The 16,084-nt window shown below is 33.6% G+C and overlaps 1 protein-coding gene across 5 annotated transcripts in view; it reads left to right on the top strand.

The window, feature by feature from the left end:
* Positions 1–16,084, top strand: part of EPHA5 (EPH receptor A5) — a 321,883-nt gene that overhangs the window by 22,111 nt on the left and 283,688 nt on the right. For all 5 annotated transcript variants that reach the window (XM_032632597.1, XM_032632593.1, XM_032632596.1 and 2 more), the window contains exon 2: positions 7,620–7,684. In XM_032632597.1, coding sequence (XP_032488488.1) covers positions 7,620–7,684 — 65 coding nt within the window. The remainder of the gene's footprint in view (positions 1–7,619; positions 7,685–16,084) is intronic.

Raw genomic sequence — 16,084 nt, 5'->3', positions numbered from 1 at the left:
GGCTGAGGGAAAATGACCTTGAAGGCTGTCTCTCAGTTTAATGGTATGGCTTTATTTTAAAATATAAATAATAGAATAAAAACATTTTCCATAAAATTTCTGATATCTAATTAATGTCTTTCAGAGTAACTGGTATCAAACATTTCCTCTAATTATATTCATTAGTGGCTTCTCCCGGACAAGTTTTAATTAAGTTGTACAATGAAGATCAATACTCATTGTGTATTCATTGCAATTTACAACAAGCATATATACTGTTCAGAACAATTTAATTATTGTAATTGTAGCACAGAAGATACTTAGTGACTGTGCTGCATTACTGCCAAACCGCCTTTTAATAAATTCAGTAATGAAATTAGAAAAGGAAATTCTGAAAATTCACATTTATATATACGCTATGTCTAAACCGGTTTTTATGTTAGTAGCTTAAGTAATGGGGGGAATGGAAGCATTGATAATATCAGTGGCATAAAGCTTTTTCATGCATGCCATCATGAATGTTGAGAAATTATTAGAGCATAAATGACTACACTTGTAATAATAGTTACTTTGGTTACTAAAAATAATGTATAGGCGTTGGGTATTCAGAATACTCTGTTTTCTCTAAATAAGATGTCAAGTTTTGTTACTTTCATTTCCTTAAATAGGAGTAGTATTTTCATTCATAAGGAATGCTTCCAAATGTGTTAACTTCTATTAATGATGATCATGCTGCTGATGCATTGTGCAAGGAATTGTGGAAGTAGAGATTTTCTGGAAGCATCATAGGTATATACCAGGGTTTCTGAGATTTGGCACTGGTGAAATTTGAGCCACATAATTCTTTCCTGTGGGGTGGAAGAAGTTTTGCTATTCACTGAAGGATGTTTAGTCAGTTGCATGCCTGTCTTCTTCCCATGAGATGCCAGTAGCAGATACTCCCCTACTTCCCAGTTTTGATGATCAAAAATGTCTCCAGACATTATCAGATGCCCATGTTGAGAACTACTGGTGTGTGTTGATTCAGCCATACCCTCCTGATCTGTCTACTGACCAAATGATTCATTCATAAGACAAACAGCTATTCTGCTGTTCTGAATGCAGGCTAGGTTCATAGGCATGAGTCAAACATAGTGTTCTTTTAGGGGAACAATAAAATTCTATGTATTCCGTGTTTTGGATATAAGAATTGGGTGTTAATAAAATATTCAGTAATACTACCTTACCCACACTTAGGAAAAGGAGAATCAGAGATCGTTTCCTGGGGAAAACAGTTTCTGAAATATGTTTTGAAGTACAAATGAAGACTTAGCAGTTCACAAAGGGAGAAGGGTATTTGAGATAGCTAAAGCAGCATGTGCAAGACTTGGAGGTATAAGAAAGCCCTCTTACTCTTATCTGTACCTATCTGTATATCTAATTTTATGTAGATATAATTTTAGATAGTTATTTTTCCTGAGGCATCAAATCCCAATTTACTCTGTGTTACATGAACAAAATTATAAAGTAGTAATCTGCAGGTAATTACCTAAAACACCTTTCTCTTTTTTTCCTCAATTTCCAATTCAGTAATGGTATATGTAAATATCTGCTTTGCACTGTGAATGTTATGAAATCATCTTCTAGGAGGAAAGCAATTTTAGGCAGTATGGAAAAGTGACATGCATGTATTTCCTATAAAACTCCTAATCTGTTTACCTGAAGAAAATCTTTTGACAAGATCATCAAAAGAAAGATGATATACATTCCTATTGTAGTTATTTCCATGTGTTCAGTAATGTATTCCAATATGGGAAACTCCCAATAAATTGTAAAAATAGTGAAGCTAGTATTTTCATTTACTTTCACACTTACACATTTTCTAAGCCAAGAAGAGTACAAATAGTAATTTTAATTAAAGTTAATTCAAATGAGGGCAATTAAATTTTAGAAAGACATCTGGAATTCTGTTGATAATAATGAATATTTAAAGATGCACATATTGTTAAGAAGTCTTCAAGGAATGCTGTGTTTCTCATGGCAGACTAGTTATGAATTCCTAGAATTCCTATGCACATCACTTTGCCACCACAGGATTAAGTTCAATTTGACTGCCATCGTAGCAGAAGACCTTTAGTTTGCTCATTTGCTCTACTTTATCTAGTCCACGCAGATATGCCGCTGCTCAATATCAAAGGTGAGTAAAATGAATCATAAAGATGAATAAACAGAAGGATTTAGGTTCTGCACATCCCTGATATTTAGTCATGTCTAGACACAGACCTAGTGCCCCAGAAAAACTAAAATGAGGACAAGGACATTTAAGTTTAATGTAGCCTTATTCCCATAGAAACCACAAGAGCCAACAGTAGCGTAAAAAGAAAAGAATACGGATCTACCTGAAAAATTAAATTTAGTGGACTGACTCGAGGATTTGCAAGGTTATTGGGTAGTGAAATAGTTTTGGTCTGTTTGTTTTTGGTTTTTGCTGTTTTAAAACAATAGTTTTTGAGTTAGGTCAGTTTCCTTTAAAAAATAATAATTCCACATATCATTTATTGTTTTATTCCCTAAAGCCAACACGCTGTATGTAGGCTAAAGTTGATACAAACATTCTGTAGGCATACATTTTTATAGTTAAAGAGCTCAGAACTTAATGAGGAAAATAAACAAGTTTAAGGGTAGGTTACAGTACTGAGTATATATCTGTGTTTTCTAAGATTTTAAAGTTTTTGATTTATTTTCATATTAATAGTTTTAATACAGACTGTTACCTTAGTGTGTAAGATATGTATGTTTGCATATATGATATGAAATAAAATGATGGATAATAAGGGTAAAATGCACATAATTTCCATAGCATGCCAAAAATTTCTATTTCAGTTGTGATCCTGATTTCCTTGATCAAAATAATTTCAGAGTACGGTCTCTTGTAGAAGTTTTACACGTTTCTCAGCCTATCTAATGTTAAACCTTTAGTACCCTAGGCTTACACTTGCAGATCCAACCATCTTTTTAGAATTGCGGGCATTTCAAGATACTGACTCTTGAATGTAGTTTGAGAAAGCTTCAGTACCTCTGACGAGGGTTAACCCAGTCGTTTCCCTTTTGGGTCCAAATACCATGCTCATTCAAAGTGGTTCAGCGGCACAGCACACCAGGTAGATCCATTTGGTTTAGGCATAATATATTTGAAAGATAATGGTCTATGATCTAGGTCTAAAGCATTTTGACTACATAGCACCTTTTTTTTTTAACATCTTTATTGGTTTCTGCTTTATAACAGAGTGAATCAGCTCTATGTATACATATATCCCCATATCCCCTCCCTCTTGCATCTCCCTCCCACCCTCCCTATCCCACCCCTCTAGGTGGACACAAAACACTGAGCTGATCTCCCTGTGCTATGCAGCTGCTTCCCAGCAGCTATTGATTTTACATTTGGTAGCATATATATGTCCATGTCACTCTCTCACTTCGTTCCAACTTACCTTCCCCCTCCCCGTGTCCTCAAGTCCATTCTCTACATCTGCGTCTTTATTCCTGTCCTGCCCCTAGGTTCTTCATAACCATTTTTTTTTTGATTCCATATATATGTGTTAGCATTGAGTATTTGTTTTTCTCTTTTTGACTTACTTCACTCTGTATAACAGACTCTAGGTCCATCCACCTCACTACAAATAACTCAATTTTGTTTCTTTTTATGGCTGAGTAATATTCCATTGTATATATGTGCCACATCTTCTTTATCCATTCATCTGTTGATGGACACTTAGGTTGCTTCCATGTCCTGGCTATTGTAAATAGAGCTGCAGTGAACATTGTGGTACATGACTCTTTGTGAATTATGGTTTTCTCAGGGTTTATGCCCAGTAGTGGGATTGCTGGGTCATATGATAGTTCTATTTTTCATTTTTTAAGGAACCTCCATACTGTTCTCCATAGTGACTATATCGATTTACACTCCCACCAAGAATGCAATAGGGTTCCCTTTTCTCCACACCCTCTCCAGCATTTATAATTTGTAGATATTTTTGATGATGGCCACGTGATAGGTGTTAGCTCTTCTCTGAATGTTTGATAGAATTCGCCTGTGAAGCCATCTGGTCCTGGGCTTTTTTTGTTGGAAGATTTCTAACCACAGTTTCAATTTCAGTGCTTGTGATTGGTCTCTTCATATTTTCTATTTCTTCTGGTTCAGTCTCAGAAGGTTGTGCTTTTCTAAGAATTTGTCCATTTCTTCCAGGTTTTCCACTTTATTGGCATATAGTTGCTTATAGTAATGTCTCATGATCCTTTGTATTTCTGCAGTGTCAGTTGTTACTTCTTTTTCATTTCTAATTCTGTTGATTTGAGTCTTCTCCTTTTTTTCTGGGTGAGTCTGGCTAATGGTTTATCAATTTTGTTTATCTTCTCAAAGAGCCATATTTTGGTTTTATTGATCTTTGCTATTGTTTCCTCCATTCTTTTTCATTTTTTTCTGATCTATTCTTTATGATTTCTTTCCTTCTGCTAATTTTGGGTTTTTTTTCTTCTTCTTCTTTCTCTAATTTCTTTAGGTATAAGGCTAGGTTGTTTATTTGAGATTTTTCTTGTTTCTTGAGGTAGGATTGTATTGCTGTAAACTTCCCTCTTACAACTGCTTTTTTGGGCCATTTTGTTTTCATTGTCATTTGTTTCTAGGTATGTTTTGAGTTCCTCTTTGATTCCTTGAGTGATCTTTTGGTTACTTAGTAGCGTATTGTTTAGCCTCCATGTGTTTGTATTTTTACACATTTTTTCCTGTAATTGATATCTAGTCTCATAGCATTGTGGTCAGAAAAGATACTTGATATGATTTTAATTTTCTTAAATTTACTAAGGCTTGATTTGTGACCCAAGATATGATCTATCCTGGAGAATGTTCCATGAACACTTGAGAAGAAAGTGTATTCTTTTGTTTTTGGATGGAATGTCCTATAAATATCAAGTAAGTCCATCTTGTTTAATGTATCATTTAAATATTGTGTTTCCTTATTTATTTTCATTTTGGTTGATCTGTCCATTGGTGAAACTGTGGTGTTGAAGTCCCCTACTATGATTGTGTCACTGTCGATTTCCCCTTTTATGGCTGTTAGCATTTGCCTTATGTATTGAGGTGCTCTTATGTTGGGTGCATAAATATTTACAATTGTTATATTTTCTTCTTAGATTGATCCCTTGATCATTATATAGTGCCCTTCTTTGTCTCTTGTAATTGTGTTTATTTTAAAGTCTATTTTGCCTGTTATGAGAATTGCTACTCCAGCTTTCTTTTGATTTCCATTTGCCTGGAATACTTTTTTTTTTTATCCCCCCACTTTCAGTCTGTTTGTGTCCCTAGGTCTGAAGTGGGTCTCATGTAGACAGCATATATACAGGTCATGTTTTTGTATCCATTCAGCCAGTCTGTGTCTTTTGGTTGGAGCATTTAATCCATTTACATTTAAGGTAATTATTGATATATATGTTCCTATTACCATTTTCTTAACTGTTTTGTGTTTGTTATTGTAGGTCTTTTCCTTGTCTTGTGTTTCCTGCATAGAGAAGTTCCTTTAGTATTTGCTGTAAAGCTGGTTTGGTGGTGCTGAATTCTCTTAACTTTTGCTTGTCTGTAAAGTTTTTAACTTCTCCGGCAAATCTGAATGAGATCCTTGCTGGATAGAGTAATCTTGGTTGTAGGTTTTTCCCTTTCATCACTTTAAATGTGTCCTGCCACTCCCTTCTGGCTTGCAGAGTTTCTTCTGAAAGATAAGTTGTTAACCTTATGGGGATTCCCTTATATGTTATTTCTTGCTTTTCCCTTGTTGCTTTTAATATTTCTTCTTTGTATGTAATTTTTGATAGTTTAATTAATATGTGTCTTGGTATGTTTCTCCTTGGATTTCTCCTGTATGGGACTCTCTGTGCTTCCTGGACTTGACTGACTATTTCCTTTCCCCTATCAGGGACATTTTCTCTTCAAATAATCTCTTCAAATATTTCTCTAATATAATCTTTTAAAATATTTTTCAGTCCCTTTCTCTTTCTCTTCTTCTTCTGGGACCCCTTTAATTCAAATGTTGGTGCATTTAATATTGTCGCTGAATTCTCTGAGACTGTCCTCAATTATTTTCATTCTTTTTTCTTTATTCTGCCCTCTGGTAGTTATTTCCACTATTTTATTTTCTTGGTCACTTATCTGTTGTTCTGCCTTAGTTATTCTGCCATTGATTCTTTCTAGAGAATTTTTAGTTTCATTTATTGTGTTGTTTATCATTATTTGTTTGCTCTTTAGTTCTTCTAGGTCCTTGTTAAACATTTCTTATATTTTCTCCATTCTATTTCCAAGATTTTGGATCGTCTTTACTATCATTACTCTGAATTCTTTTTCAGGTAGACTGCCTATTTCCTCTTCATTTGTTTGGTCTGGTGGGTTTTTACCTTGCTCCTTCATCTGCTGCATATTTCTCTGTCTTATTTTGCTTAACTTACTGTGTTTGGGGTCTCCTTTTCGCAGGCTCCAGGTTTTTGTTGCAGGTTGTTTTTTTTTTGTCTGCCCCTATTGGGTAAGGTTGGTTCAGTGGGTTGTGTAGGCTTCCTGATGGAGGGGACTGGTGCCTGTGTTCTGGATGGATGAGGCTGGATTTTGTCTTTCTGGTGGGCAGGACCGTGTCCAGTGGTGTGTTTGGGGGTGTCTGTGAACTTAGTGTGATTTTAGGCAGCCTCTCTGCCTAGCACACTTTTAAACTACTTTAATTTCAGAGGGACAGTAGGTGAACCTGTTGAAATATAAACTCGCTGAGTGTCTATGTATCTGTGTGTGAGTATGTGCAAGTTTGTGAGTGTGCGAATGTTGGTGCATGGGCATGTGCATACTCTTCCATTGCTTCCTTTTGCAATGATGATGTTCAGACTTCCATCTTGGGAATTACTAATATGTTAGGATACCCAGCCCTAATTGAGTTCTGCCTTTCAAAATGTAGCTAACAGTTTTGTAAAAAACACATTTTGGACTATAGTTATATATAAATAGAAAGTATCTTTGGGAATGCAATGAGCACTTAGCTATTGCAACAACCTTAAGAGCTGCTGCATTTCCTAGGCTTGGTTAAGAGTGTATAGATTTATTTCTTAATTAAATTTGCAGTTTGGATTACGGATTTTGGTTAATATCACAAAAAATCTTACAAACTTGGGAATACTTTATTGTTGTTTAATGTAAATTATTTGTTCATTGCCTTTATAACAGCTTTCCAGAAGAAAATAGAGTATATTTAGCACCAACTTTACAGCTGCAGCTTAATCCCAAGAACCAGCATCTTTAAAAAATAGACATGGGCCTCATGGTTTTCTGTGGACCTTTCCTTTTTTTCTTTTTCTTATTAATTCTTTTCCTTTATTCCTGTTTGACCAAAAAAAAGCACTTAGGGTAATAACTTGTTTATATACTTTTGCTGTTATTTTTCTCCAAATAATTATTCAAAATCACTTATTCTCTTGCATCTTAATAATGTTTTCTTCAAATTATAACTCTTGTATTCATCATAATGAATGCTCAATTTACTTTCAGTTATGGATGTAATATGTGCTTTTAATAACACTATGAAAATAGTGATATATTTTTGTATATTTGACTCAGTTTTGTTTTCTTTCTCTTTTAGTGAATTTGTTGGATTCACGGACTGTCATGGGGGACTTGGGATGGATTGCTTTTCCAAAAAATGGGGTAAGCCTTTATAAAATTTTCCCTACAACTTAAACTACTTGAATAGACATCATCTTAAATATCATATAGTTGTAAATTCTCTGGACATATTTGATGTTAAGAAAAGAGGGGTGTGTGTGAAGGGGAGTGAGGAGACTTCAAATTAGCTTTGACTGGGAAAAGCAAGCAAATTGGGAAGAGATTTTTATGACTGAAAAACAAATATATTCTTTTCCTCTCTGAATATTTCTCTGTAAAGAAATGTGAAGTTTCTTCAGCATTCAGGAGAGTTTCAGATTGAAGCAACCAACACATTTTTAGAATTGGTTTATCTTCAAAAAAAAAAAAAAGAAGAAGAAGAAGAGCTAAGATAAAAGCAAAGATTTGCTGCTAATTTGCCCTTATCTTGTTTATACTGAATAGGAAATAAAAGTTCATGTGTCAATGACAGTGTTCAATCAAACACTGGAACCAACTTATTATGTGTTTAATTTACTACATTAGGGAATTAAAATATTATAAGAAATTCCTTTAAATTCCATTGAAATTAAAAATGTCTCAGATTATTCATCATTCAAAGGTTTTCTTTTAATTCTTGAATTTTTCTCTATTGAGAACTTTCAGAAAAGATGCTCCATTGGAAGATTTTTATAATCAACCATTGTTTTTTTATTACTAAATTATTTTATGGTGTACATTAAAAATAACTTCTTTGGGATGGAAATTAGGTAAGCCATTTTTTAACAATATGCCTATTAATATATTTATAGTACTAAGAATCTTAATACATAGATTATATAAAAAGTATTCCATTATCTCGTACTTAATTAAAAACACATCCATATTATCAGATGGAAAATGAAAACATAAGTAAAATATTGTGACATAAAATCATTGTATTACATAGAAAACGTTAACTGTATTGCATGACTATTATATTGAAAACAATCTAGACTTTGATAGAATATTTTTATTATATAATGACTTTAATATTTAAATATTTTTTTTAATTTTCAAGCTAAAACTACCCAACATCATTATTGAACCAACTCTGCTCAATAGTCTATAATAACCTAAATGGGAAAAGAATTTTAAAAAGAATAGTTACATGTATATGTATAACTGAATCACTTTGCTGTACACCTGAAACTAACACAACATTGTTAATCAACTATACTCCAATATAAAATAAAAATAAAAAATAAAGTAAAACACACATGGATTTTTATAATAAAAAATAAAATATATAAAAAAGAAAAGTAAAAATAATCAAATCACCTTGTGACAAAAACAAATAATATTTTCAATCCTCCATTTAAAGGAAAAGTATTGTTAAACAATTTGAATGCTTAAAACTTTATTATACAGTGTATATATGCAATTAATTAGAAGATTATGCACACTAGTAATACTTCATATGACTTTGAAGGTTAATTTCAATTTAATTAAGTAATTTAATATTATACCAAATCTGGTTATAACAACCCAAATAACAAAAACTTAAATTTTTTTTCTAATTGATGAGTATAACAGATGTTTTAATTGGTCCTTTACTTAGAACATTCTTTCTGTGGAAATAAGACAAGTAATATTAATTGTTCTAATGCATAATAATTTATATGTTAATATCCTCATCTCAGTGTGCTTTCTCTTTTTTCATTAAGTTGGTATTTCTTTTTGGTTGTAAATATTATGGTTACATTTAGAGGTATAATATAAATAAAGTAATACAAGTAGATTGTTAAGATATTAAAACATGAAGATAAGTCAAATGAAAAACAAATTGTCTTACTCAGATATAGCCAGTGCCAACATAAAGGTATATATATTCTCTTAATCTGTCTTTTATCTTTCTTACGCTCTTCCTTTCTCCATTCTTTCTTTATCCTTCCCCTCACTCACCACCTCTGAGTTACTGTCTTTCTTTCATCTTTCACCACCCCTATACAGGAAGATGGCTGGCTAACATCCATCTATGAGAACCTGTAAATATATTTTGTACTCTGCATTTTTTCACATATCAAAAATGATTTATTTCATAAATATCTTAAATTGCCCTTCCTGAGAAGATGGCTGACATATTGGGTTGAAATTAATTTTTTAAAAGTGAGAAAATATGTCATATTCTCTTTGAATCTCTCTGAGTTTAGTTTTGTGTTCCTCCTTTTTCCATTCAGAAGTTATTCAGACAAGGTTTGACAGAGTGTAACTTTGAGGGTAAATCTGAAGTTGTAGTTGTTCTTGTAACTAGACATTTTTAGGGAAATTACTCAATTTTGTATGTGATTTCTGCATAAAGCACAATTGACTCCTTTATAAAAACATAATCTTTTTATCAAAAATGGGCTATTTCCAGTCATTCTAACAACTTCCTCCTTTCTTTTACTTTCTATATAATTGTTAGTATAGTGTTAATTTTGTTCAGATTTTTAAATGAGTATTTTTTCAAAACTCTTGTAATTTTTTGAGTGATGTTTCTTTTGACATAGCTAATGCCTGATGTTAATAATGAAGAAAAAGAAGTTAAACTAGAGAAACTTAGTGAATGTGCACTTATCCAAGTATGAGGAATGCATGTGGAATTCAGGTGTTATATTGATCTTATGTCACCCAAATGCAAAATGAAGAAAGTATATATATACTTTTTATATATTGTTATTAGGCTGAGTCATTTAGGATTAGATAAGAAATCTAACTCTAAGTGAAATGTAGATCATTGGTGTGATATCAGCAAAAATTTTGGAATAAGGGCATCTGAAAATTTTCTCTTCCATGAAAGCCATGAGAAAAGTGGAAAATATTATAAGAATCAACTTTTCAGAGCTCTGGAAATTAACCAAAATCTTGGAGCAATCCAGGGAACATTTAGTCAAGAAAAAGGACTAAATCTTGTTAGAACAACAAGTTTGTGGCATTTCAAGGTGCCCTGTGTCCTTTTCTGCCACTCTAGCTCTTTAGTGTAACTTTGGACAAAACCAAAAATCTGTTGTCAGGGTGAAAAACAGCAGTCTGGCAGGCGCTAGGGTGGGCAGGGTCAGGTAGGAGACTCTTTAAAGACTTGATCTCAGAGGATTGTCATATATAACCTGATAACTCCATGAAAGAATGCTCTTGTAAGGCTGTCTTGACTTGTCTGACTTAGAGCTCCCCCAGTCTGAAAGCCTTTACTGTATTAAGTAAAGAAGAATATTCTTTTTTTCAGAACATTTCCTGAACCTCAGGCCTTAAGAATGAATGTTTTATTATTTTATTTCTTAGACCGATAAAAATAGTACCCTAAATCTAGGCCTAAGAATTGGGCAAGTAACTTAGGAGAAACCCTATTCATCCCTTGTAGTCAGGCACACATTCCATACACCTCTTAGAAACAATCATTGCACCTGTCATACTTTTTCTTTGCTTTTAAGCTTTTAGATGTCTTATGGCAATCTCATATTTACCACTGTACAGTGTTTCTAAAACTAGGCTCAGTTCCTGACATATAATAGAACTTCAATAAATATTTATTAGAAGGATAACTGTTTGTTTGTTAATTTATGAAATGGGACATACATTACTGAGATGTAGTTTTGCATGAAGATTAAATAAGTGGGACTGAGGGTAGAAATGGGCACAGTGTTGGCCAGTAAACATCCTTTCTTTGATCTTCTGCTACATTTCTGTTCTCCTCATATTAAAAGATCCATCAGTCAATCATGTTTTTGTGTTTCTTTGTTAGTTTTTTGACTATATCTGTATGAATTTATTGTCAGCATTTAAAGATTGGGAGATTTCATATAAAGTCTGAATTTCCAGCTTCTCTGTTTAGTTGGAAGTTTCAGAAAGCCAGAGCTAGCAGCTTTCTATGACCTCAACAGCCCAAAGCTGAGTAAAGGCTGCAATTGGAAGAGAGTAAACAAATTCTCCTATTTGACTCAATTTCTACCTGCTGCTCTTCGGTCATTTAAGTTGCTGGTCTGCAATGTTGGCATTATCATGGAGTCATTTTTTAATACTGCACAAGCATCGGTTTTTTCTTCTGTTTTAGGAGGGACTTTAAAAAACTTCTCTTGTGTTACATGCTGAGACTGTTTCTTCCTAGTTTTTGTTTGAGTACTTCACCTCAGTTACGGCACATCATTTGAATTTGGGCTTCAGCATGTGCTTTGTAGCTATAATGTATGAGGTAGACAGTGGGTGTATGTGTGAGTGTCTTCTGCCTCATGGTACTATCTTGAAGCCTCCTTCCTTTTTTTTTTTCTGTACATATCTAGGAGTACTATGTTACAGCAAAGTTTGCTTTCATGCAAATTTGCTGCATTTGTTCATTCAACAGGTATATATTGGACACTTAGTTTGTGGCTTGAACTCTTCTAAGAGTGTGCCTTACTTAGTTTGTGCCTAGTTTTGGTAGTTAGTTATAGTAGTGAAGAAGAGTCAGTGCCTACTATAACCAGGGTTACGGTAGTGAAGATAGTAAGTGAAGAAAACAAGCAAAAGTCCCTGATACCCTGGAGTTTGGGGCAGTGTTGTTATTTTGAGAATGAGTTATCAGAGTGTTAAAGCAATGTGATAAATGAAATGCATTCTATTATTTTCTTTCTATACTTGTATGAAAGTGTCAGAGAGGTGACAGTATTCTCTCAAGGTCATTAAAGTAGCTTGTGACATAACTGGGAGCAACACGTGTATTGCATTTGGCACATGTGCTGTCATATCATTGTTTCTCATTGTCTTGCCATGAAAAAAATACTCTTTCATTTAGTACATAAGTCCATTTAGTACTGACAATGCCAATGTAAAAAGAGATATTTAGTATTTTTTTGTAGATGAAGAAAATGAGTCTCAGTAAGGGTAAGTGATTTTCCCAAGGTTATGCAGTTGGTAAGAGACTGAGGCCATTTTAAACCCAGGTCTTCCAGGATACTGATTATTTTAAACCAGAGGTGAACTCCTACAAATAGTTAGGTCTCCAGAGACATAGGTTCTGGATGGTTCTCAGACTTCTAGTTCATGTAAGAGAGGAATTCATGCTGAAGAGAAAATTCACCTCAAAGAAAGTTTTAAATGAGGTGGAGTGGGTCACGTGCTATTAATTGCTAGATCATGATACATTTTTGGAAAAATGTATAGCACATAGGTGCTCAAATATATAAGTTGCATTGTTATATTGTGTATATAACAAATATATATATAATTAAATGATTATATAAAAGGTAGATAGATAATGAAAAGGATGAATTAACTTGACTCCCAGCTATATCTGTAATTCACTCTATTATTTTTGGGACCTGTGTGAATCTCTGCTTTCCTGTCTGTTAAGCAAGGATGGGTGGCTATTATATCATCTATCTAGCATGGTTGTTTTAGGATAAAATAAGGTAATGTGTTTGAATGCACCACATCATCACTCAACCACTAAAGAAGTAGAAAAGATGATGGTTGGTTAAAAAGCTACTTTTGTATTGCTGTTTTCAAACACAACCAGAAAGCAACAGTTTGGTAGTTAAAAGCAACAGCCACTCAACTATCTCTTTGGTATTTGACTGTTCAAATGAAGTAAGTAAACTCTTAAGAGTTTTAATGCCTCAACTCTCAAATGTGGGACTCAGTACTCTAATTTCACTTTGAATAAAATTAAGGGGAAGGTTTGTCAATTTTTTTTTTTTCTCCCAGAACTGGTCTTTAATTGTAGACAGAAATAAAAACAAGCAAAACACAGACTGACTTCTGGCTTAATTGATGTAAAATGTGCATAGTTACCCTCAATTCTAAACTTCACTGCCTATTTGAGTAAATATTTTTTTTCCTCCAGAGCACCTTTTGTTAGTATTTTACATTTAGGTTCTCAAACTCTTTCAGCCTCAACCCATTAGGACATAATTCTAACAGTAATAGTAATTCGTAATTGTGAATAAGGAATAATAAAGAGACGTTGAGAATTAATTTATTTCATGATTGACTCTATTGTCAACCCTCTTTTTTTATACTTACATAAGATTTTGTTTTAAAATACTTATTACTTTTTTAACCATTGCCTTATTTTTAAAAATTAATATACTTAATTTTTTTAGAGAAGTTTTGGGTTTGCATAAAAGTGAGCAGAAGGTATGCAGAGTTCTTATACACAACTTCATTATTGCTCCTTACCCATTTTTCACTATTAGCATGTTGCATTAGTGTGGTACATTTGTTACAATAGACCAGGCAATGTTGATACATTATTATTAGGTAAATTCCAGGTTTATATTAAAGTTCACTCTTTCTCTTGTACATTCTCTGGGTTTTAACAAATACATAATAACATGTGTTTACCATTGCAGTATCATACAGAACATTCCCTGTCCTATCTGTACACACCCTGAAGATGTACTTTGCTTCCTTCTCATTACAGTAGCATTATTTCATTCACCTTCTGGAACATTTAATGTTGATTAATTTATATAGTCTAATCATTCATGTTAATAGCATTGTTTCGTGGAAATTTTGAGTAAGGGTTTTCAAAACATTCTTATATGAATAAAATGAATGGCTATCGTGTTTATTTAGAGCAGATTATGCTCTTAACGTCTTAGAAATTTCACTATTGCTCTTTTTCCATATGTTGTTGTTACAAAAGATCACAAGATAGACCTGCCTTCTTTGCTTTGGCAGAAAGCCTTTTCCCCACTGAGTCCTTTGTACTTCCTGTTCACACAGTGGGCAAGCCACCACATTCCCCTGGCTGTCACCTCTGAATCGTATTGCAAATTCTGCTTTTATTTTTGCTCTCTTTTCCTATTCCATTCGAAGAAGATAAACATTATTTTTGCAGTCTTTTCTTATGCTGATCTTAGGGGGTATTAGGATCATTCAAAATAACTTATTCATTTGAGAGAGATTTCAGAATATTGACTTAAATCATATTTGTACTAAAATGGAGACAGAGTAACCTGCTCTCTGCCTAGGGGAGAAAGAGCAAGCAATAGTCCTACATAAAGTCACTTCAGAACAGGAGTTTATGGCTTTTCTTGTTTTAGTGTCAGTTTGTTCTATTTTCTGATTTCTTGGAGACAGAGAACCTGTGTTTACTTTTGAAGTTGAAAATAACTCAAGTTTAGATCACTCAGAATGGACTGTGAATCCATCATTAGCGTATTATGTGGATTCTCTTGAATCAAGAGAAACTTAAACTGGATTATCTATTCTGATACTCAGATTTTGGTAAAAGTGTATGTGAGGGTTTTGTGTGTGATTCCTCCTCCCCAACTTAAAGGCAAAGAATGAGGAGAAGTATTTGAACACTGCTAATCTCATATATTTTGGTTATGATCACGGTGTTTTGCCAGAACCTTGTTTTGGCTTTGCTTTCTACCAAAGGAGAGGAAAGATAATGACAAGCACTGAGGCCCACACTGAGCATGGAGAGGCTAATAAAGATTAAAGTTATGCTGAAGGGGAAAAAAGAGCACATTAGTGGATATAGAAAAGCTCTTTATTTGGACAGTGATAGAAGAGAATTCTAAAGGGAATGGATATTATACTATATAATGCAAATGCCAGTATAATGAAGAACAATCCTATTCCAAAGTAGCTTTGTATCCATTATTTTTTAGAAAAACAGAAAGCACACCCAAGCCGTAAGGTAATTAATATAAATAATTTAAGGAATTCAAGACAGTCACTTAGCATACACTGAAGTTTAGATGAAGCACAGTTTCACAGATTTCCCACATAGAAACTAAGCAATTATGAAGAAAGTTTTTTAAAATGTGCAGTTCTGCTTTGCCATATGAGACAAATGTTGTATTTTGCCTTTGCTATATATTGAATGTATTAGCAACAGTCACAGTGTATTCATTCAAGGTAGGATTGAGACATGCATATACTATTTGTTTGCTAGGTGTCACTCTGTGTATATATTTAAAGTCACTATAAAACAGTGCCTATATTTTCTTCTTTACAGTCTCTCAAAACACTCCTGCATTATAGGGAAACTCACAAACATAAACTGGAAAATGGCCTCTATTCATGATATCCTCTTGTTAATCCTTCTTCTTACCCTAACTGCAACAGGCTAGCTAAAGACCTCATCCTTCAAACTGCAGTTTAAGTCTTATTTCCTCAGGAAAGTATTGTTCAAAGATTAACTGTTCTTCCATTAGCAGATTATGCTGTGAAATCCTTTTTCTCTCCATCCCAACCCCTATCTATTTTTTCTCCAGATCACAGTGTGTACAGCTATGTTATCCATACTCATCACCTAGACTAGCTTTCTATCCAAACACTTAATTCTCCTGATCCGCTACTTTTAGATGACATTCTCTCTTGGTCTGTATAAGAAGCCAGGAGCATACATGTGAGCAGAGTTTCAGGTTATTTCTAAAGGGTTATATATGTTACTGTCACCTTACCTGTGATGTCAGACACCTGTGCACCCACTTACTTCAAAAAGCCATTTCC

Source organism: Phocoena sinus, chromosome 5, assembly GCF_008692025.1.
Source record: "Phocoena sinus isolate mPhoSin1 chromosome 5, mPhoSin1.pri, whole genome shotgun sequence".
Lineage (NCBI taxonomy): Eukaryota > Metazoa > Chordata > Mammalia > Artiodactyla > Phocoenidae > Phocoena > Phocoena sinus.
Note: the sequence above shows the minus strand (reverse complement) of the source record. Positions and strands in the feature narration are given on the sequence as shown.